At 37.8% G+C, this 21968-nt stretch overlaps 1 protein-coding gene across 2 annotated transcripts in view; it reads left to right on the top strand.

Annotated features, from left to right (window-relative positions):
* Nucleotides 1-15556, top strand: part of CTSC (cathepsin C) — a 60806-nt gene extending 45250 nt beyond the window's left edge. For both annotated transcript variants that reach the window (XM_051850404.2, XM_002708644.5), the window contains exons 5-7: nucleotides 871-986; nucleotides 13125-13256; nucleotides 14696-15556. In XM_051850404.2, the coding sequence (XP_051706364.1) occupies nucleotides 871-986; nucleotides 13125-13256; nucleotides 14696-15198 (751 nt within the window). In that variant the 3' untranslated portion in view covers nucleotides 15199-15556. The remainder of the gene's footprint in view (nucleotides 1-870; nucleotides 987-13124; nucleotides 13257-14695) is intronic.
* The last annotated feature ends 6412 nt before the right edge of the window (nucleotides 15557-21968 follow it).

Here is a 21968-nt window from a genome sequence, read left to right as displayed (position 1 = left end):
CAAAGTTGAATTAACATAGAGAGAGAGAAAGAGGAAGTGAGTTTTTGTAGGGAGTTGGTGGGTAGAGGCTACTCTTTGAGTTTTTAAAAATGTTAGGGGGAAACTCCAAGGGGAGTTCTACATGCTGGCCAAAGTGGTAGACAAAAGGAGCAACAGCACAAAGACATGTCCTCTGCAGGCTCAGGGAGACTCCAAAGTCTCAGGTAGTTAGAGCTGGAGTGCTGGTGTGTGTGTGTGAAGTCTCTATACCAAGCTGCATGTAGAATGATTGTTTTTTCATTTCCAGAAAATGTGTGTTTTTCACAACTTGAAAATTTCCCTGGTGTCTTACTATATATCAAAGTATGTGTACTTTTATTTTGATTTCTCTGTAGTTAATGGAGCTAGTCTGCTTACTTTATACTCAGAATTTTTTCTTTGTCGGCTTCATTTCTTTATTATAAGTACATGATTACCAGCCCCACTATCTGCTTACTCAGACGTCACCAATGTCTGCGTTTTCTCTGTACTCTTTGTGTGCTCAACTTCTCATTACTCTTTTCATGGTCAAAAATCTGTCAAAAGTATGTAAAAGAATGTAGCTATTCTAGCATACTAAATATAGCATCACAGTGATATGAAAAATAAGTGCATTTTACAAGGAAAAATAATTGGATTTTGAAAATTAAATTAATGAAAGCCATTTGCACAACTGAACTTTATAGTTGACACAAGTACAATAGACATGTTGAAATACTTGGAATAAGTGCTCTTTGGGTCTAAAATCTAGATCCTAGCTACTACTGTAATGATGAACACCAGACAATTAGAGGTTAGAGAATCAATCTCAAAAGAAAGACTGTTAATATCTAATGTGTATTTCTATCCTAGGCCCAAACCTGCACCACTGACTGCTGAAGTACAACAAAAGAGTTTAGATTTGCCAGCATCTTGGGACTGGAGAAATGTTGGTGGTATCAATTTTGTTAGTCCTGTTCGAAACCAAGGTAAAAAAAAAATCACACACAAATAACACAAACAGAAAAGTATATATTTATTTTGAACTGTTTATTGAACTTAGATATGTGCCAGGCTCTGGGATGGATTTGGGGCTACCAATAGAGAATGGCTCTGACCTATTTTAATAAAGGAATCAAAAATAATATGATCTGTGAGTTCCCACTGCTTTGTTCCATATTCATTACAGACTTGGTAATAGATAATCTGTCCAACTGAGCTCAGATTTCTTCATTTTCCTTCTCAATATATGTCGCAGGTAGCTAGTGACAATCAGAATGATATGTAAGTCAGTCATTTTTCTCCCAATAGGAGAGACCTCCTATAGAAATGAAGAATTGAATGCAATTAAACATGGCCTTTCTCCTGCAAAGGGTGTGCTGGAATCCTTTTTTTGCTACCTGTTCTTCCATTTCCCTCATTATTTAGTCTTTAATTACTACAGGAGCCCAGGAAATAGATCTTTAAAGCTTTTGTGGTGGATTTTTTTAGCTGCATAAAGACTTACCATTCACTTCACATCAGAATATGATCAATGATGATGAGTGTTAACCCAGCTTCCTGAGTAGTGGCCTGGGGACAGAGCTAAGTTTTACCAAAAGTATGACTGTAATTGTGTTTGATCGATCATTTAAAAAAAATTAGATTCCACATGAGTTTATTTAATGACACTTCCTCTGAAATCACTGGATATCAGATTTTATTGTTACTCTAAGTTTTAGAGAACAGTATCTTTCAGAAGCACTTATACAATACAGGTTGGTCATCTGCAATCCAAAAATCTGAAATCCAAAATACCATGAAATCTGAAACTTCTTGCGAGGATGCCTGAAAAATTTAGGATTTTCGAGCATTTCAAATTTCAAACTTTATCATTAGAGACATTGAGCTGGTAAAAATTTGTACAAATATTCCAAAATCTGAAAAACCCTAAAACCTGAAATATTTCTGGTTCAGCATTTTGGATAAGGGATGCTCAAACTAGATTCAAGTTTATTAATTCTGAGTTCACTTGGAAGATAATCATGCACATGACTTATTTGTTCCTATGAAATAGGTGTAGAGTTTGCTGTCGGGAAACATTCTGATTAATGTCTTCTGGGAGGATTATAAATTTATAATACCTGAAGAGAAGTTGTTCTTCTGTCATCCTAAAATCTGATGATGGCCTCTTCTGCTTCTCAGCATTTGTTACCTGCCCTTCAAGCTCCATCCTCATGAATTTTTGCAGTCTTTGAGCTGGTCTTCTGCCAAACAGCAGGATGCTCATCCTTCATCTGATACCAGGGATCTCATCTTTCAGCCTTTTATCAGCTATTCTGAGGCTCAGGAACTATAAAACATAGATCATGAAATCCTTCCCTGCCTACTGTTTCCTGGGAGAACTTCTTTGGAAAGCTGGGATTGGAAATGAGAGAGCTTTGAAGAAAATTGAGAAAATGAGTGGAGCATGAAATTGAAGCTTTGACATTAAGAGAGGATTACAATTTACCCTACCTAGCAAACAGATCTCCTATGCCTGTTTGGGAGAATTAAGAAAATAATGCATGTCATGTGTTGACTTGATGAATGAGGATGTGCACATGGTTAGTGCTCTTTAGTGAGCTACTAATGTATTGTTGTGTCTGTTAAGGTTACAGAACATCTAATAGAGGAAGGAAAGTCAAATTTCTTTTTTTATATTTTATTTTCATAATTAATTTTTATAAAGAGAACAGATTTCATGGATTTCATATATATATCATATATATATCATTTCTTTCTTGTTTTTCTTTTAATTTTTGCAATAACATTTTCAGTTTAGCCATAATCATAAACTTAATCCTTCACTAAATAAAGAATTCAACAAGTAGAAAGTAGAAAGACTGTTGTTCTGCAGGAGTATAGACAAGGTATGTGAAGAGTAATCACATTTCAAGATGTCAATTTCCTTCATTTGCATTGCATTCATTACATTTATATTAGCAACATAGTCCCATTTATATTAGCAACCACAGTATTTGTCTTTTTAGGATTGGCTTTTTAGGATTGGCTCATTTCACTAAGGATAATAAGGATAATGGTCTCCAGTTGTATCCAGTTTCTTGCTAAAAACAGGATTTCATTCTTTTTTATGGCTAAGTAGTATTCTATCGCACACACACACACACACACACACACACACCCCTCACATTTTCTTTATCCAGTCATCAGTTGATGGACATTTGGGTTGATTCTGTATCTTTTTGAGCTGCTATAAACATGTGGGTATAGCTAACTCTTTGAAATGCTGATTTCATTTCCTTTGGAAAAACTCCCAGGAATGGGATGGCTGGGTCATTTGGTAGATAAATTTTCAGATTTCTGAGGAATCGCCACACTGTCTTCCATAATGGTTGTACTAGTTTACATCTCACCAGAAGTATTTTAGGGTACCTTTTTATCCCCATTCTCACCAGCATTTGTTATTTTTGAATTTGTAGATGATAGCCATTCTAATGGGTATGAGGTTAAATCTCATTATTTTTTTTAATTTGCATTTCCCCCATGGCTGGTGATCCTGAGCCTTTTTTCATGTATCTGTTGGCCATTTGTATTTTATTCTTTGAAAAATTCCTATTCCTATCCTTAGTCAATTTCTTAACTGAATTGTTTCTTTTGTTGCTGTTGCATTTCTTGAGTTCCTTATATATTTTGGATATTAATCTCTTATCAGGTGTGTAATTTGCAAATATTTTCTCCCATTCTGTCATTCTGCTTCTTCACTTTGTAGTGTTTCCTGTGCTGTGCACAAGCTCTGTAGCTTGCTGTAATCCCATTTATCTATTTTTGCTTTGATTGCCTGTTCTCCTGGAGCCTTATTGAAGAAGTCCTTGCCTATGCCAATGTCTTTTAGTGTTTACCCTTTGTTTTCCTTTAGAAACTTGATGGTGTGAGGTCTTAGTTTAGATACTTGACCCATTGTGCATTTATTTTGGTATAGAATGTAAGCTACAGGTCTTGTTTCATAACTACTGCATGTGGCCACCCAACTTTCCCAACATCACTTGTTGAAAAAACCGTCTTTTCTCTAGGACATAATTTTAGCTCATTTATCAAATATTAATTGGTTGTAGGTGTGTGGGTTAATTTCTGGGGTTTCTAATCTGTTCTGTTGTCCTCATGTCTATGTGCCAGTAACAAGCTGTTTTGATCATAACTGCCCTGTAATATATCTTCACATCTGTTATTGTGATGCATCTAACTTTGTTTTTATTCTTTAAGATTGCTGTAGCTATTTAGGTTCTTTTGTTTCTATAAGAATTTTAGGGTCTTTTTTTCTAGATTTTTAGAAGAATGTCCTTGGTATTTTGATTGAGATCTCATTGAATTTGTATATATATATTATAATATATATTTGTATATAGTATTGACATTTTGAATATGTCAGTTCTTCCAATCTGCAAACATGGATGATTTTTCCATTTTTTGTGCCTTCTATGTTTTGTAATTTTCCTTAATATTTTGTAATTTTCATTGGAGAGAGCTTTCATGTCCTTGATTAAATTTATCCCAAGTATTTAAAGGTTTGTGTAGCTATTGTGAATATCACTGATCTTACAAGTTCTTTCTCAGCCATGGCACTGTTTGTGTATACAAATGCTATTGATTTTTGGGTACTGAATTTATATGTTACAACTTTGCCAAACTCTCTTGTGATCCAGGAGTCTCTTAGTGGAGCTTTTTGCTTCCCCTATGCATAGGATCATGTCTTCCGCAAACAAGGATAATTTGACTTCCTTCTTTCCCATTTCTGTCTCTTTGATTTCTCTTCTTGTCTGATGGCACTGGCTAAAACTTCCAGAACTATATTGACTAGTAATGGTGAGGGTGGGCATCTTTTCTGCTTCCAGATCTTAATGGAGGTGCTTTGAGCTTTTCCCCAATTCAATATGATGTTGCCTGTAGGTTGTCATAGATTGCCTTGATTGTGTGGAGGTATGTTCCTTCTGTACCCAATCTGCTTAAGGTTTTCATCATGAAAGGATGTTGTATTTTATAAAATGCTTTCTCTGCATCTATTGAGGTAATCATATGGTTTTTATTCTTCAATTTATTAATGTGATACATCACATTTATTAATTTACATATGTTGAATCATTTGTGCATCCCAGGGATAAATCCCACTCTGTCCAAGTGAACAGTTGTTCTGGTATTTTTAGATTTCATCAGCCAGTATTTTATTGAGGATTTTTTGCATCTGTTCATTAGTGATATTGATCTATAGTTCTCTTTCTCTGTTGTATCTTTTTCTGGTTTTAATTAAAGTGATGCTAGCATCATAGGAGTTTGGGAGAATTTCCTCCCTTTCAATTGTTCTGAATAGTTAATGAAGGATTGGAATTAGTTATTCTTTAAAAGTTTTGTACATGGAGCTGGCACTGTGGCACAGCGTGTTAAAGCCCTGGCCTAAAGCTCCAGCATCCCATATGGGCGCCGGTTCTAATCCCGGCTGCTCCACTTCCAATCTTGTTCTCTGCTATGGCCTGGGAAAGCAGTAGAAGATGGCCCCAAGTCCTTGGGCCCCTGCACCCACATGGGAGACCTGGAAGAAGCTCCTGGCTCCTGGTTTTGAATCATCGCAGCTCCGGCCATCGCGGCCATTTGGAGAGTGAACCAGTGGATGGAAGACCTCTCTCTCTGTCTCTTCCTCTCTCTATAACTCTGTCTTTCAAATAAATAAAATAAATTAAAAAAAAAGGTTTGGTACAATTCAGTGCAGCCATCCAATACTGGGCCTTTCTTTGTTGGGAGGGTCTTTATTACTGATTCAATCTCCATCTTCATTATTGGTCTATTTAGGTTTTCTGTGTCTTCATGCCTCAATTTAGGTAAATGATAAATTTCATGTGTCCTGAGATGTATCCTTTTCTTCTAGATTATCCAATAATTTTTTGGCCTATAGCTATTCGTAGTAATTGCAGATGAGTCTTTTCATTTATGTTATATCCTTTGTAAAATTTGCTTTTTCATTTCTTATTTTAATAATTTGGGTCTTTCTTATTTTTTATTGGTTAGTTGAATCAATGATTTATCAACCTTGTTTGTTATTTAAAAAAACTTTTCATTCCACTGGTCTTTTATATCTTTTAAACTTAATTTTGTTTATTCTTTATTTTTAATAATTTCTTCCTTCCTACTATTTGAGGTTTGATTTGTTCTTATTTTTGCAGGCCCTTGAGATGCATTGTTAGATCATCTATTTGTTGCCTTTCCAATTTTTTGATGTAGGCACTAACTGCAACTTTCCTCTTAACACTACTTTTGCTGTATAGCATACGTTTTCATATGTTGTTTATGTTCGTTTTTAGAAATTTTTAATTTCAATTTTGATTTCCTTCACGACCACTGTTCATTCAGGATCATGTTTTTCAGTCTCCATGTATTTGCATATTTTCTAGTTTCTCAAGTTGTGAATTTCCAGCTTCATCCCATTGTGGTCAGAAAAGATACATGATATGATTTAATTTTTTTTTTAATTTTTGAGACTTATTTTATGGCCTAGCATATGGTCTATCCCAGAGAGAGTTCCATGCACTAATGAAAAATATGTGTATTTTGTAGCTGTGGGATAAACTGCTCTGTAGATATCAATTAGGTCCATTTGGTCTATAGTGTAGGTTAGCTCTGTTGTTTCTTTGTTGATGTTTTATCTAGTTGATCTGTCCATTGATGAAAGTGGAGTGTTGAAGTCCCCCATTGCTATTGTATTGAAGCCTGTGTCTCCCTTTAGATTCATTAACATTTGTTTTAAATTTCCAGGTACCCTAACATTGAGTGCATGTACATTTGTTATGATCACATCTTCCTGTTGTATTGATACCTTAATCATTACATAATGCCCTTTGTCTCATTTAGCAGTTTTTTCATTGCAATCTATTTTTTCTGATATTAGGATGGCTACTCCTTCTTGTTTTTGATTTCCATTAGCATGAAATATCTTTTTCCATCCCTTCACTTCAATCTGTGTGTATCTTTATTGCTGAGATGTTTTTCTTCTAGGCAGCATGTAGATGGATCTTGTTCTTTTAAATCCATTTAGCTGATCTCTGTCTTTTAATGATGAATTTAGATAGTTGACATTCATGATTCTTATTGATAAGTAATTTCTTGGTTCTTCATTTTTCCATAAATATTCCTAATTTTTTTGTTTTGGATTTCACTTGTGCTTACTACTGCCTTTACATTCTTCCATGATGCTGAGTATCTTTTTCTGTTCTGTTATTAGCGCATCCTTAATTTTCATTGTAAGGCTGTCCAGGTGACCGATTCTTTCAATTTTTGTTTATTTTGGAAGGTCTTTATTTCATCTTCATTTATTAATGAGGGCTTTGCTGGGTAAATATTCTGGATTGACTTTTTGCATTTTTTGTTTGTTTGTTTGTTTGTTTTTTTAATGAGTTGGGATATGTCTCCTCATTCTCTCCTAGCCTGAAGGGTTTCTTAAGAGAAATCAGTAGTCAGTCTACTTGGAGATCTTTTCAAGGTAATCTGGTGTTTCTCTCATGCATGTGTTAGAATTTTTTTCTTTATGTTTTCTTTTTGAAAGTTTAACTGCAATGTGTCATGGCGAAGATCTGTTTTTCATTATGTCTATTAATTTTGTGTACTTTTTGTACTTGAGTGAACCTATCTTTCTCCAATTTAAGAAAATTCTCTGTTATTATTTCAATGAATAAATCTTCTAAGCCGTTCTATCTCTCCATACCTTCAGAAACTCCTAAGACATATATTTTGTCATTTGTTGGTATCCCATAAATCTCAAACACTATTTACAGTTTTTCTAGTTTTTTCATTCTTTTTTTTTTCAGTGGAGATATTTCCAAAGATAGTCTTATAACTGAGATATTCTTTCTTCTTCCCCATCAAGTCTGTCATTAAGGCTTTCCATTGTATTTTTATTTGACATATTGAATTTTTCATTTCTAATATTTCAGTTTGCTTTTTCTTTAATATTTCTTTCTCTCAGCAGAATTTCTCATCCCTGTCATTATGTATTTCTTTAACTCACATCATTGCTTCTCTGTGTCTTTGAGTAATCTTACCATCATTCTTTTGAATTCCTTTTCTGGAACTTCATCAGTCTTCATCTTCACATTCTAATATTGAAATGTTGTTATGTTCCTTTTGGGGAGTTATATTGTCTTCCTTGTTCATGTTTCTTGTATTTCTACATTTATTTTTACATATCGGTAGAACACTTGTTTGTTTTTCTCTTCTGAAGGCTTTGATCTTTGAAATGTGCTTGGATGCCTTAGTGGAGTGCCTGCTCTTTCAATGGATAGCAGAGGTGTCTGCTGAGTGGGGCCAGGGAGCAACCAGTTCTCAAGGGTGGGGCAGAAGTCCAGAGTGATAGCCAAGTTAGGCTTGCTAGATATCCTCTGTCAGCTTGGTGATGTATGATTGCATCAGCTGGCATATTCATAGTACCATCCCCTCTCTGTCAAGGTAAACAACATGCCCACAGTGCCTGTGCACCCAAAGCACTCAGGTGCACAAGCTGCACAAAGGATTGGTTCAAGCCTCTGGAACCAGACCCAGTGATTGCCCAAAGACACAGGCACACCTCATGCCCTATCACAGAGTCATAGGGTTCTCACAGTCACAGGGCACAGTCCTCCCACAGTCACAAGGAACAGGGGATCTACTCTAACCGCAAACCTCCCCATCCATGAAGGTAACTGCCCCATTCCTGGTGCCAGCTGTCTGCCTGAGGCCAGAGCCTTGGTGGGCTGAGGGTAAGGAGCAGTGTGCCCTCACTTCACAGACCTGAGTGGGTGCCCTTCCTTGTGCCAAATCTCCAGACCAGACTCAAAGTCAGTGGGGACCACAGATTTACCCCTCCAACAAAATCCACCTGTGGTATATGGGCTGAAGCAGCCTCCACTCACTTTATTAATAAGATGGAGTTCCTCCTTCTGGTTGCTGGGTTTGTTGGTGGAGGGGGAGGGGAAGAAATCAACGTGCCCTTCTTTCATGAGGTTAGGTGGGCACCCTGCCCCCAACCAGCAATTCAGTCTGGATTAAAAGTCAGTCAGTAGGGACTGCGAGATTCTCCCTCAGACAGTATCATCTGAGGTGTGCTGACTGCTGTGAGTTCCTCTCACCTGACTCCGAGAAGATGGCGTCCCCGCCAGCCACCAGCTGCAGGAGGCTGGCAGCGCTTCCTGGCTGCACAGTCCCTGCTGCTCCGTGGGATCTCTCTTATTTCTGTAGACTCTGCACTGAAAACTTCTCTCCAATTTTCCCCTGACAATGTGGTTCTTCCCCTGGCTTTCTAGTATCTTCCTGTGGTCAAAATCAGCACCTCTTTTCCTTATTTAGCCATCTTGCATCTCCTGGAAATTGAACATTCTAAAATAAAATTATTTGGCACTGATTTAATGTAGCCTAGTTTAAGGCATTATTATTTCTAATGTTCCCCATCTTTGAGTGTTATAAATACATTCATACAAACTGCAGTTTCAAAACTGGCTTTGATGGATTAATTGCTTTTGAATAGATTCCTCTTCTATAGTATCTTGTCAAGTACTTGAGGAAATAATGCACTAAGCTGTTCCTCTTTGACTTTTTGGTTTTCTCTACTGTAGGTTGGGAAAAAGTAATTACTTTCTCTTCTGCTAATTGGGCTAGTTGGAGATTTCCACTAACTTTAACAATAGCACTGTTATATATAACCCAGAATTCAGAATTAGCTGCAGTTGAGGGAATTTACAACTTTCATAGAACAAGTGGAGATTAAAGAAAAAAGAAAAACTGGGGAAGGCAAATGAGGTTTTACCTTTACGCTTGACACAATTTTAAGAACAAGCCTTACAGCTAATCTCCTCTGAGGTATGAGAATGAGAGAAGCTGTGAAATTGGGTAAGATGGACTTATTTTATTCTTCTCTCATCTATGCTGTCTTTATTTATTGTATCTTTAATAGAGGAGAGAAGGAGCATCTCTCATCTGTCATGTTAGTTAGGAAATGCAGGCTATTTTCCTAACAGTTAAAGTCGAGGCCATTTGCACCTTTGTTCTAAATACTGCTTTTATGATTAGAGCAGGAAGGCAGGGACCTTAAATTGTTCCGCTCAATTCGTCTTATGCGTGATAAAAAAGAATGCCAAAAAGGTCAGGTGATATGACCCAGGTCACATAGCTAATGAGAGACAAAGCAAGAGAGGAGAAAAAGAGAATCTTGACTCCTCACTCCTAGTTCAGAACTGAAAAGTACAGTTGAATGTCATTAAATCATATGAAAATCACATTTATCTATCTGAGATTGTAGAAATGTGGTTACTGCAAATTCAAGTGGGCCAGATCCACTTCTTATTCTTTAATGCATTGTAGTCTTCTTAAGGGGCCATGGGTCCTTTAGAACCTACACTGGCTTTGCCTTTTGAAAGGAGGTGTTAATTACCTTGGCAGCTGACATTCTTCTGGGAAACTCTGGGAGTTGAGGGAGGTTATCTTCTTTCCTCATTGCTGGGATTGCCTTGTTAACAGCATTCTGAGCTCTTGAATGTCCTTGTGGCCTGTCTTTCCCACAGGTCCTGATGGTCAGATAATGAGGATTTAAGGTCAATACAGAGAGAAGATTTCCCTGAGGGCTCTGAGCCAGGAAGGTTGGGTGGTCAAAAGGGGACCATTTCCAGACTCTCCTGGGATGTGTTATTTTTTTATAACACCTTGGAGTCTCATGAAAGCATCATCAGTTCTGGCTGTTTATCCACTCGTCCAGCTTTTTGGTGTCATTTGAAAAAGGGACTCATTTTTCAAGGATATTACTATTGGGATGATTCTGAAATATATTGAGAAGTTAACTTTGTTCTATTTAGTAACTACGTGACAAGGAAAGAAAATCTGAAAATATGTCAAAGTATATTAATGTCAAAGGACACAAATCTTACTGCCCTAGGAGACACTGAAGCACTAGCACCTACCATCTGTTAGCTATGTAACCTTGGATGGGCTGTTTCCAAGCCTCACATATTATCAAGTAAGTAGGTTGTACAGTAGTTAAAGTGCACGGTCCTCTTCATAGTATTTCTGCTCTAATATTCAAAGCTTAGATGAACCCTCATTAACAAAAGGAGTTTATACTATGGATAAACCTGAGATTGGGGTGGGGGGATTTTGAGGGCTATCAGAAATGATAGAGAATCAGAGGAAGTAGGACTGTAGACAGAGTCTACCCCAGGACCTTGTGGTATTGTACTCTCCAGAGGAGGTTCATGTTATCATCCTGGGTTCTGTCTCTTCTGCAGCTTAGGAAAAATTAAAAGTTGACTATGTCCATTGAATTCCCTTTACTTTCAGGTGTAGACAGACAGGTGTTCGTCTGTTCATTTCTTGGCCTATTCTACAAACATGCATTTAGTTTATTTACTGTGTCAGGCACCAAGATGAAGAAAATTCATTTCCTTTAAGCATTCCTGGAAATCCATAGTTTAGTTTAAGGAAAATAAGTATTTCAGAAAGAGTTTAAGATAATCAAGGCTGAGCATAAGGTGTACTGGCTTCATTTGCCTCCAGAGGAATGTAAATCAGCAGTTACCTAGAGAAGAGAAAAACAGTATCTCTGATCATATTTTTTCCTGGTAATATTTCGAATGCATGTCAGTGTCTTGGATTTGATATGAGCATATCTCCATGTAAAATTTGTATCCATAGCAGAGATGAAAGAGATATAGAATATATATACAAAGATATATATAGATATAAATAATAATAGAGCAAAGTGATCCTTATTTTTTTATAATTATAACAAAGTAGAAGTCCCATTTTGTTGAATTTATACCACATTTCCTTATAAGTATATATTTTGAAGAAAATGAATATTATTTTTATAAATTACCTTATAATAGAATGTTTTCCCTTTTTTGATAGCAACTATATTCCTAGTAGATGATTTGAAGTACATTTGTTTTGTCCTTGTCTAAACATCCAGGTGTTAAAGTGGTTTACTTTTCTCACCACCCCATCTTCATTTAATTACTTTTTATCTAATCTTTAACTAATTTACATTTAACTAATTTTTATAATATTCATTTTCTTCAAAATATAGACTTATACCCCATCTTCATTTAATGGCTTTTTATCTTCCTTTGAGCCATGTTTTTACTTCCTCATTACCTACTTTATATCATTGTGATCATTCTTTTCTTTCTTGAGCTCTGTTGTATGAAGAGACTTTGTAATGTTTGGAAATTACCTATTATGAAAAACCCTTACTTGGATTTCAAGTTTTTGGTACCAAAATAAATGTTTTAGTTGGACTTTTCATGAAGTCCAACTTTTTGAACTTTCCCCCTATTTTGTCTCCTTGACATCAATTAAACTTAATTCTCTACCATACAGACACACCTGAGCCATTCTCAGGGTTACTTCTACCTATCATGCTTTGGAAAATGCTGCTGGTGCTTGGAAATATCATAGTATGGGTGGTTTATAAACAATAGAAATTTAATTTATTTCTCACTGCTCTGGAGGGTGAATCCTAAAATCAGGGCTCCCCAGATTCGGTATCTGGAAAGGACCCTCTGCCTGGCTCATAGACTTGTGTTTTTGCTACAACTTTACATGGTACAAGAAATGAGAACTCTCCTCTCTCTGGAATCTTTTATAAGGGCACAAATCCTACTCATGAGGACTCTGCTCTCATGACCTTTCACCTCCCAAAGCCCCCACTTTTTAATACCATCATTTTAGGGGTTGACATTTCATTAATTTGGGGAGAGACACATTTATCGCACTGCATTAGATTACTTGAAAGCTTAAATATGGGTGTTCTGCCACAATTTTCTCTTAACCTGATGACTCAGAATGCTGAGCCATCCCTTCTGAATTCCCTTCTTTATAAACAAGAATCTCAGAAGTTATGAGGTGTTTATTTTTTCTTAAAAATCTAAAATATTCTGAGAGTCAAATGTAGTAAGGTTTGCCTTTTGATGACAAAGTATGAAATTTTAATGTTTGCCTGCGAGCTGCACAGTGTTTGCTGATTGATTCTTCTAGTGCTGATTCTTATGAATGGCAACAATATTCAATATAAATACTGTATTAGTGTATCTTGTGAGGCTTCACATGCCTCTTGGATTTACATTTTTCTTTTCCATCTGCAGAATCTTGTGGAAGCTGCTACTCATTTGCTTCTGTGGGTATGCTGGAAGCAAGAATCCGTATACTAACCAACAATTCTCAGACCCCTATCCTGAGTCCTCAGGAGATTGTGTCTTGCAGCCAGTATGCTCAAGGTAAGTTGTATGTCAGGTGTATTATCTGCAAGTGGCCACTGTTGGCAGAAGCAAAAGGATGGTATACTAGAGAGTAGTGTCTGTAGTCAGAAAACTTATGTGCAGGTCTGGCCTTGTCACTGACCTAACAGATGATTTCTCACGGAATTCAATTCACCCTGCAGCACAGTGTCATTAGTGTATATTGAGTAAGCACCACCTCTTACACATAGCACACTTAACAGTGCTGAAAACCCTGAGCAGAAGTAGATATAACCTCTATCCATGTAGCTTTGGGGTGACACACCAACGTGTTTTGTAATGTTAAGATTCCACAGCTTTTGAGCATTGGAGTTTCACTTCCAACCATAATTTCATTCCAAAATTCAGTTTATATTAAGCCATGCTAATATGATTTCTCAGATAATTTTAAAATTCTGTACTTGGGGGGCCGGCGCTGTGGCTCACTTGGTTAATCCTCCGCCTGCAGTGCCGGCATCCCATATGGGCGCCGGGTTCTAGTCCCGGCTGCCCCTCTTCCAGTCCAGCTCTCTGCTGTGGCCCGGGAAGGCAGTGGAGGATGGCCCAAGTGTTTGGGCCCCTGCACCCACATGGGAGACCAGGAAGAAGCACCTGGCTCCTGGCTTCGGATCGGCACAGCGTCGTCCGTGGCGCCCATTTGGGGAGTGAACCAATGGAAGGAAGACCTTTCACTCTCTCTCTCTCATTGTCTAACTCTATCTGTCAAAATTAAAAAAAAAAAAAAAATTCTGTACTTGGGAATTCAGAACAAGACATGTAATGCATGTGTAAAGCCCATCTGCCATTGATTAAGGAAGAATCATTACCATTTTGAGGTTTTCTGCTGTCAACTCCACATGTGGCCACTGGAATGTTTCCCAGCTCTCAAAAACTTTTGCATCAAAATAAACATTACTTAATTACATTTTTCCAGAGACATTTTAAAGTACCTGCAAATCACTGGGCAGGAATGCAAGAGGTCGAAAGATGACTTGGTTGAGGAAGAGCTGTGGTGTGATGTCCAGTTATCTAGCAGTGACAATCATCTCTCATATTTCACAGGAAAGTAACTAATCTAAACCCATGAGGAAGGTGCTATTACTGTGTATCATTTTACAGATAAGTACCGAGAGGTGCAGAGAAGTTAAAGTCCTCATAGCTTTGGGTTTGAGGCTTCAGAGCCTCCTCACGTCACTATATGCCATGATTGCTTTCCATGTTGGGTGCTAAGTAAATAACTGTGCAGTTGACAGGGGTGGAAAACAGCTTATTGGTCAATGGATGAATGAATAAAGGAACATGTAAGCCAAGGACAACTACCAAGGCTAAGATATTAGAGATAATGGAGCACAGAAGAAAAAAACAGTAGGAATTGGAACACTTCTGCTGTACCCTTTTGTAATAAAGAGGTAATAAACGTGTTTGTTATGTATCCTCAGGCTGTAATGGTGGCTTCCCGTACCTCATCGCAGGAAAGTATGCCCAGGATTTCGGTCTGGTGGAAGAAGACTGCTTCCCCTACACAGGCACTGATTCTCCATGCAAAATGAAGGAGGATTGCTTTCGTTACTACTCCTCCGAGTACCACTATGTGGGCGGTTTCTATGGGGGCTGCAATGAAGCCCTGATGAAGCTTGAGCTTGTCCATCATGGGCCCATGGCTGTGGCTTTTGAGGTCTACGATGACTTCCTGCACTACCACAAGGGGATCTACCACCACACTGGTCTGAGAGACCCTTTCAACCCCTTTGAACTGACTAATCACGCAGTTCTGCTTGTTGGCTATGGCACTGACCCTGCCACTGGGGTGGATTACTGGATTGTTAAAAACAGCTGGGGCACCAGCTGGGGTGAGAATGGCTACTTCCGCATCCGAAGAGGAACGGACGAGTGTGCAATTGAGAGCATAGCAGTGGCAGCCACACCGATTCCTAAATTGTAGAGTATACCTTCCAGTATTTCATACAAGTCACCCATCATAACAGGGGATTGATTTCATAACAGACTTGACTTTTACAGCAGCGTTTTCAGAAACTTGCATACAGATTTCTATGAAGATTTTTGCTTTTAAAGTAAAACTACCTTTTATTTTAATATACCTTCCCATCAACCACTGTTCTACTTTTTCCTAAATACTCGAGTGGTGGTGAGCTGTGAAGTAGTGGATTTTGCTGATAATTTGTAATTCAAACAGATGTTATATTTTTAAAAATCTATATGAAATTACAGGCTTGTTTTTAAATTGTATAAATCACAAGACAATATGCCAATGATTATTAAATTCTTATAATGCTTTTTTATGGATGTTCAAGTGATATGTGTCATAGGATTTACATGTGTGCTTAAGATAATTTTTACCATTGATTCCTTCATTTAGATGCGTGTATGTCATCTATGTAGGTATATATTTTAAAAAGACAAACATTGGAGGGTATTTTAATTAAAAACAAAACTATGAACTTTATCACAGATAAAGCCTAGGGAACTGTGAAATCACCCCTAGATATTTTATAAGCCAGAGGCCATACCAAAAATAAGGATGGCTCAACTTACTGTGGTGTGTATCTTACATTTTAGAGATTTGGCTAACCTTTATTGAGTGAGCAGTAATAGCATAAGGAGTGGACAATTAACAGCTCAAATTTTGCATAGCTCTTAGGAGTCTCCAATGGGTATTCACAGTAGTATGAAACCTCTGCACCAAGTAAACAGAAAACATCTATTAGAAATAATGTGACAGGCAAATTAGGCAGATCTTTGTGAACAAGAACCACAAACTTTTGGGATTGCAAGGAACCATAAAGCTCACACAGTCTAATTCTCTACACAAATATGGAGACTGAAGCGTAGAAAGAGGGCAAATAACTCATCTTAGGGCACATATGTAGTAAATAATGGAATTATGATTAGAACTTAGATCTAAATCCAATTTTCCTTGAGTATCCTAGAACATCTAGTTTCCATCAAAGTGTCCATATTCATCGGGGAATTCACCAGGGATATTAGCTGCATAGTTGGAAATTTTATCTTGACCTTTTAAATCTCAGAGTATGTTATTAACTTCATGTATTTTTGCATTGCAGTTCACTCAGGAGAATGTCCTGGGCTTAAAGGGGTGGCTTTTTGGCCTCCTGGCATGCTGTCACATACCATTGACACCTCACTGATTGACAGGCAAAGCCAGGATTTTTATCACCTCCAAGATATATTTTCTTCATTAATGTTACTGATTGAATGTAATTTTAGTCCTACATTATGCCTAGCATTGGTACTATGTGAAAAGGTAAAGAGACTTTTGAAAACAAGCATAAATTTATTTTTCGCTAAAATGTATGAAAATACTACCTGTCAGCACAACAGACAATATTTTATTTAACATGTAAATCTGAGTTTATGCTCTGGTTTTCAAGTTGGACAACAGTCAACTGACATCTACAATGGAGACTTAGGGAAATACATGCTTTGGCATGATTTTATGAAGACCTAGGTTGAGCTCTTGAGTAAAATCATCACTGTCATTATTCATTGAAACTAGGAAATGTGGGAATGCCAAATGCAATGGTAACCTGACCAGCTATGTAAGAATCTGGCTTTTGCAAGCATGATCAGTTCAGAACAAGCAGTGGTTTGAAGAGACTTTATTTTTAGCAATGCCAAGACAGATTCCACTGAAAGAAACCAAGTTGCTCTGTGTACTTTAACCTGGATTAATCTGCTTTGGGAGGTGGGCATTTCAGTTCAGTGGATCAAGCCACTACGTGGGATGTCCACATTCCATACCGAGATGCCAGTTAGAGTCTTGGCTAATTTGCTTCCATTCCAGCTTTCTGCTAATATATCCTGGGACACAGAAGAAGATGGTTCAAGTGCTTGTGCCCGGGCTACTCATATGGGTAACCTAGGTGGAGTTCCTGGCTTTGATCTGATCCAGCTCTGGTTGTTGCATGCCTTTTGGGAATGCACCAGCAGATGGAGAATGGAAGACCTCTCTCTTTCTCTTTCTCTCTCTCTCTGCCTTCCTCTCTGTTGGTCTGCCTTTTAAGTAGGTGAAAAATAAAAATAAACATTTTAAAAAATAAAGATGAAAACTTGTTTAAAACAGTCTTCTCTTGAACACTGCCTTACTTAAAGACAAGATGATCACTCAGTCCACTGTGGTGGAATTCATTGAAGACAGTGCCAAAATGGAACATTACGGTTCTTTCAGCCTTGCCATTAGACTATTAAGATTTTAAAAGCAAGTTTCATTAAATCCTGTTTATATTGATGTAAATAAAACACTATCAGAGATTGCTAACTAATTGAGTTTTGTAAGACACAGAATGGGAACTCTGGCTAACCTCTCCAGAGAGATGCCACACATGGGTGACACTAGATGCCATAAGGGAGGAAAATAAAGTTTAGCTGGTCTGTCTAGCACAACCATAATACAACACTAGGGCTTTGAGTGCTTGCTAACAATTTCTGGCCCTGCCACTAACTAGCCATGAAACATAAGGCAGTTTTCCTAGCTTATTTGTGCTTCAGCTTTCTTGTCTGCAAAGTGGAGATAACGAATAGAGTAGACATTTCTTTGTTTTAATTCTCCATCACTAAACCCTTTCTTTTGCTACAAAGGAGTCAAATGTACTTGTGTTTGCATTTTTTCATGGCATGACTTGGTATTTAAACTTATGACTTTCACCTTTCCAAGTAGATTGGGCTAATTGAGTTTCCCTGGCCATCCAAAGTATTTGACCTCTAAACACTGAATTCAGGAACTGCATAGAGTTAGATAGTAAAGGATATATGGGCATACTTCATACTCTGAGGGCTAAATGCTTTCAAATGAAGGGCCTTCAAAATATTTATGGAAAATACGTATTAGGAAAAAACAATTCTTGGATTTAAAAAACATTGCACCAAATAAATTTATCATTTTCATTCCATTTTCTATAAATTTTTTGAATTACCCTCATAAAACCAAAGTATGTAGAACACTGCTGGGCATGCAGTAAGGAATATGTAGATATTAATTTTTCCTCAAGTCATCTTTAATGAATTTGAATTGTAAAATCTTTTTTATTATGGGGAAGCAGCTAAGATGCTACATAAACATAAGCCCTACTATGAGATGGCTTATGAGATTTTTCAGTGGAGTAAAGAACCACAAAGAGGAAAATTGACAAAAGGACCCCTACAAAGAAAAACCTTCAAAATATTTTAATTAGGGGGATGATTTTGAATTTTTGTTGGGTTTGCTACAGGGGTTTTCACATCCTCTACCCTCTGCACCACTGTTCTGTCACTGCTTATAGAAAGAACAAAGTTCAGAGGTGTTGGAGTTTAGGAGAGGGCATCAGAGATGAGTAATAGGCCCCACCCAGGGAGAAGTTTTAGCACTTTGACATGAAGAAAGGTTAGGGTTGATCCAAAGTAACAATGTGATTTTTCCTATTCAGACTCTAAACATTACAATAAGATAAGCATAATGGATTCAGGTAACAGTTGTATTTACTTCAAGTTTGTCTGTTCCATTCCTGTTGTTAGAAATGGGTTTGTTGATGGGAGGTGAAATAACACACCTGGGGTTCCAGCAAATAATGATAAATCTAAACCCTGATATACTTAGAATTCTGTATTGAACCTGCTCCCTCCAAGTTAAGAAAAATGGAGAAAAAAATCTAAATTGTGTGAAACAAATATTCCCACCTCTTCCTATAAAATAATTTCTGAGAGATTGGGCATTTAACTTAGCAGTTAAGATGCTTGTGTTCCATACCAGAGGAGGTTCAAGTCCTGGATCTGGCTCCTGGCTTCATCTTGCTGCTGATGTGCACCTTGGGAGGCAACAGTGATGTCTCAAGTAGTTGAGTCTGTGCCACCCGCTTGAGATCCTTGGAATGAATTCCAAGCTCCCAGCTTTGGCCTTGTCCAGCTATGGCTACTATGAGGATTTGAGGAATAAATCAGCAGGTGGAAGCTTGCTTGCTCTCTCTGCATTGCAACCCTCCTACTTCTTGAACAAAAGTAAAAGTAGAAGAAATTTTACCTCTCCTTTTCCAACTTTGAGGATGTGAATCTAATGCAATACTTAGATTTTGAAGTTTTTGTCCTAAAAGACAGTTTGTTTTTTAAATACAATTTTATAAGTTGTTAAATGGAGAAAGAGTATAGAAACCTCAAACTCCACAAATTGAGAAAAAATAAACCTGTGCCTTCCTCTAATGCAAAAGATCTAAAGAGATTGAAATCCTACCAATCAATTGGAAGGAAATAAGTTGGAGAAATAGCCTTCCTTGAGGAAATTAGGGAAATGCCATGAAGCTAAGGTTGTGCATTAAAGTAATCATTGAGGTGATTTTTTTCCCCTATAATGTATTTTCTGAACCTTCAAGAGTATTGAATAGTTTCACCGTACTTTAAGATAAATAACAGAAAATGAGTGTTTTTAGAATCAGAGTTTTATACCCCATTCTCTTCTGTGGGTCTCCAGGAGAGTTACAATAGAAACTCATTTTTCCTTTAGATTGAATGATCCCGGCTGTCCTGAGAAATGGACACTATTCCCAGCAGATAGAGGACATTATCCTAGTTCTGCTGTATAAATTCCGTGGTGTAAAAAGCATGTCTGTAGAAACAAAGTAAACAATACAGTACTATGCCTCCAAATGTTCATGGATTTTGGAAACAGGCAGTCCTGATTTTCAGTCTTTGCTTTTCAGTGTCTGTTATTTGGACTTGGTTCAGTTGTTGAAGAGAGATCTCTAGTTATCAGTGTCTGTTAAAAGATGATGCTAATACCTGGTAGCTTTGAGATCCGCAAGGAGTGAAGGCCTACACTTCCGGGAATGGAGTCCCTACCTGTACTTGCGGGGAAGAAAAGTCCTTGTCAAGGTCCCTGCGGGTGCCTAAAGGTCAACCAATGAGGATCAGACCCGCCTCAACCTTTAACCCCCACGCCCTGAATCTATAAAAGGAGCACTCCCAATCTCTGACATGTGACTTCCCCGGTCCCCGCTCTGTTGCTCTGTTGGGACCGGGGAACCTTGCCCAGGAGTGGAACCCCAATAAAAGCCTGTGACTTAATCGATTCATCTGCCTGGGAAGATTTGTTACACGCCGGACACCTTGCAATACCTATTTTGAATGGTTATGTTAGATCCAAAAAGAGGACTCTTTATATGAAATGTACTTTAAGAGAAGGCTTAAAGTGTTTTACAAAGGTAAAGGTGCAATAGAAAATAAGTTAGAAATAAGTGAATGAATTGAATTAAAGAGAAGACAAAGGGAGGAAAGTAATATATGACCATGAAATGAAGCTCGCACAGAGTTGTCCACATTGACATTTGGGGAATCATTCTTCTTCAGTGGTTCTCAACTACAGGCAAATTTAACCCTTTTAAAAGGTGTACAATTTAGTAAACACTTAGCTGTAATTTTGAAGAATGGAATTCATTAGTGGACTAGATATGATTAATCCTCATTTTTAAAAGGGAGAGTAAAATAGGAAGGTATATTGATAATTGGAAGCCCACATGTTAGAAAATTTTTCCATTGAAGAGTAACACACCATTCAATTTACCAAGCATTTGATAATGATAAGGATATGAAGGAAAGAAGTAGATTGTAATAGTTATTTAAAAAAAAAAAAAAAAACAACATTGTTTAAAGCTCTGATCCTTTATCCCTACTGGGTCATGGGTGCTATTGAGACTGATTAAAACTGTGGGTCCTTCCTCCAGAAAATTGCACATATAAGAAGTCTTCAAAATTTTATGGAAAAGCATATTATGAAAAAAGCTGCATATATTTCAATTATTTGGCACCAAAAATATTTTATCTTTTAATTCCATGTTTTGTAAACTTTTTTTTTTTTTTTGACAGGCAGAGTGGACAGTGTGAGAGAGAGACAGAGAGAAAGGTCTTCCTTTTGCCGTTGGTTCACCCTCCAATGGCTGCCACGGCCAGCGCGCTGCGGCCGGCGCACCGCGCTGATCCAATGGCAGGAGCCAGGTACTTATCCTGGTCTCCCTTGGGGTGCAGGGCCCAAGCACCTGGGCCATCCTCCACTGCACTCCCTGGCCACAGCAGAGAGCTGGCCTGGAAGAGGGGCAACCAGGACAGAATCCGGCGCCCCGACTGGGACTAGAACCCGGTGTGCCGGCGCCGCAAGGCGGAGGATTAGCCTCATGAGCTGCGGTGCCGGCCGTTTTGTAAACATTTTGAAATGCCTTCTGCTCACCCTATTTTCTTATAGAATTTCAGCAAGTTCAAGGAGACTTGTAAACTGCCATCCAGACAGGTAAATTTTGCATGCAAGGGAACTCTTTCCCCTAGCCTGTATCCATTCCAAAGTGCAGATATTTTAATTACTTTCTTTCAGTTTTAGATAGAGAACAACCATTGAAAAAGCTTCAAAGGTGGGATCCAGGGAGTCCCACCAGCTAGACATCTCCACTTCAAATGGTAATCCCAGCTGAGGTCAGACCCTTTTTGGAAACTCTGCTCCCTATTTCTTCCTGGAGCCTTGGTGGATCTCTCAGTTTACACTTCTCTTAGTTTCTCTGGTGTTGGAATGTTGTCCTACTTTAATCATCTGTAGAGACAAGACTGACCAGTAAAATATCACCAAGTATCTCTTTGCCTGCCTTCCTTGCTTCAGGAGAGAACTCTGATTCTCTGCCTGCCTTCAGGAATTCTTGGCTTTGTGCAGTGCCTAGATGTTTTATT

Source organism: Oryctolagus cuniculus, chromosome 1 (assembly GCF_964237555.1).
Source record: "Oryctolagus cuniculus chromosome 1, mOryCun1.1, whole genome shotgun sequence".
Lineage (NCBI taxonomy): Eukaryota > Metazoa > Chordata > Mammalia > Lagomorpha > Leporidae > Oryctolagus > Oryctolagus cuniculus.
This window is presented reverse-complemented; position numbering and strand designations above follow the sequence as displayed.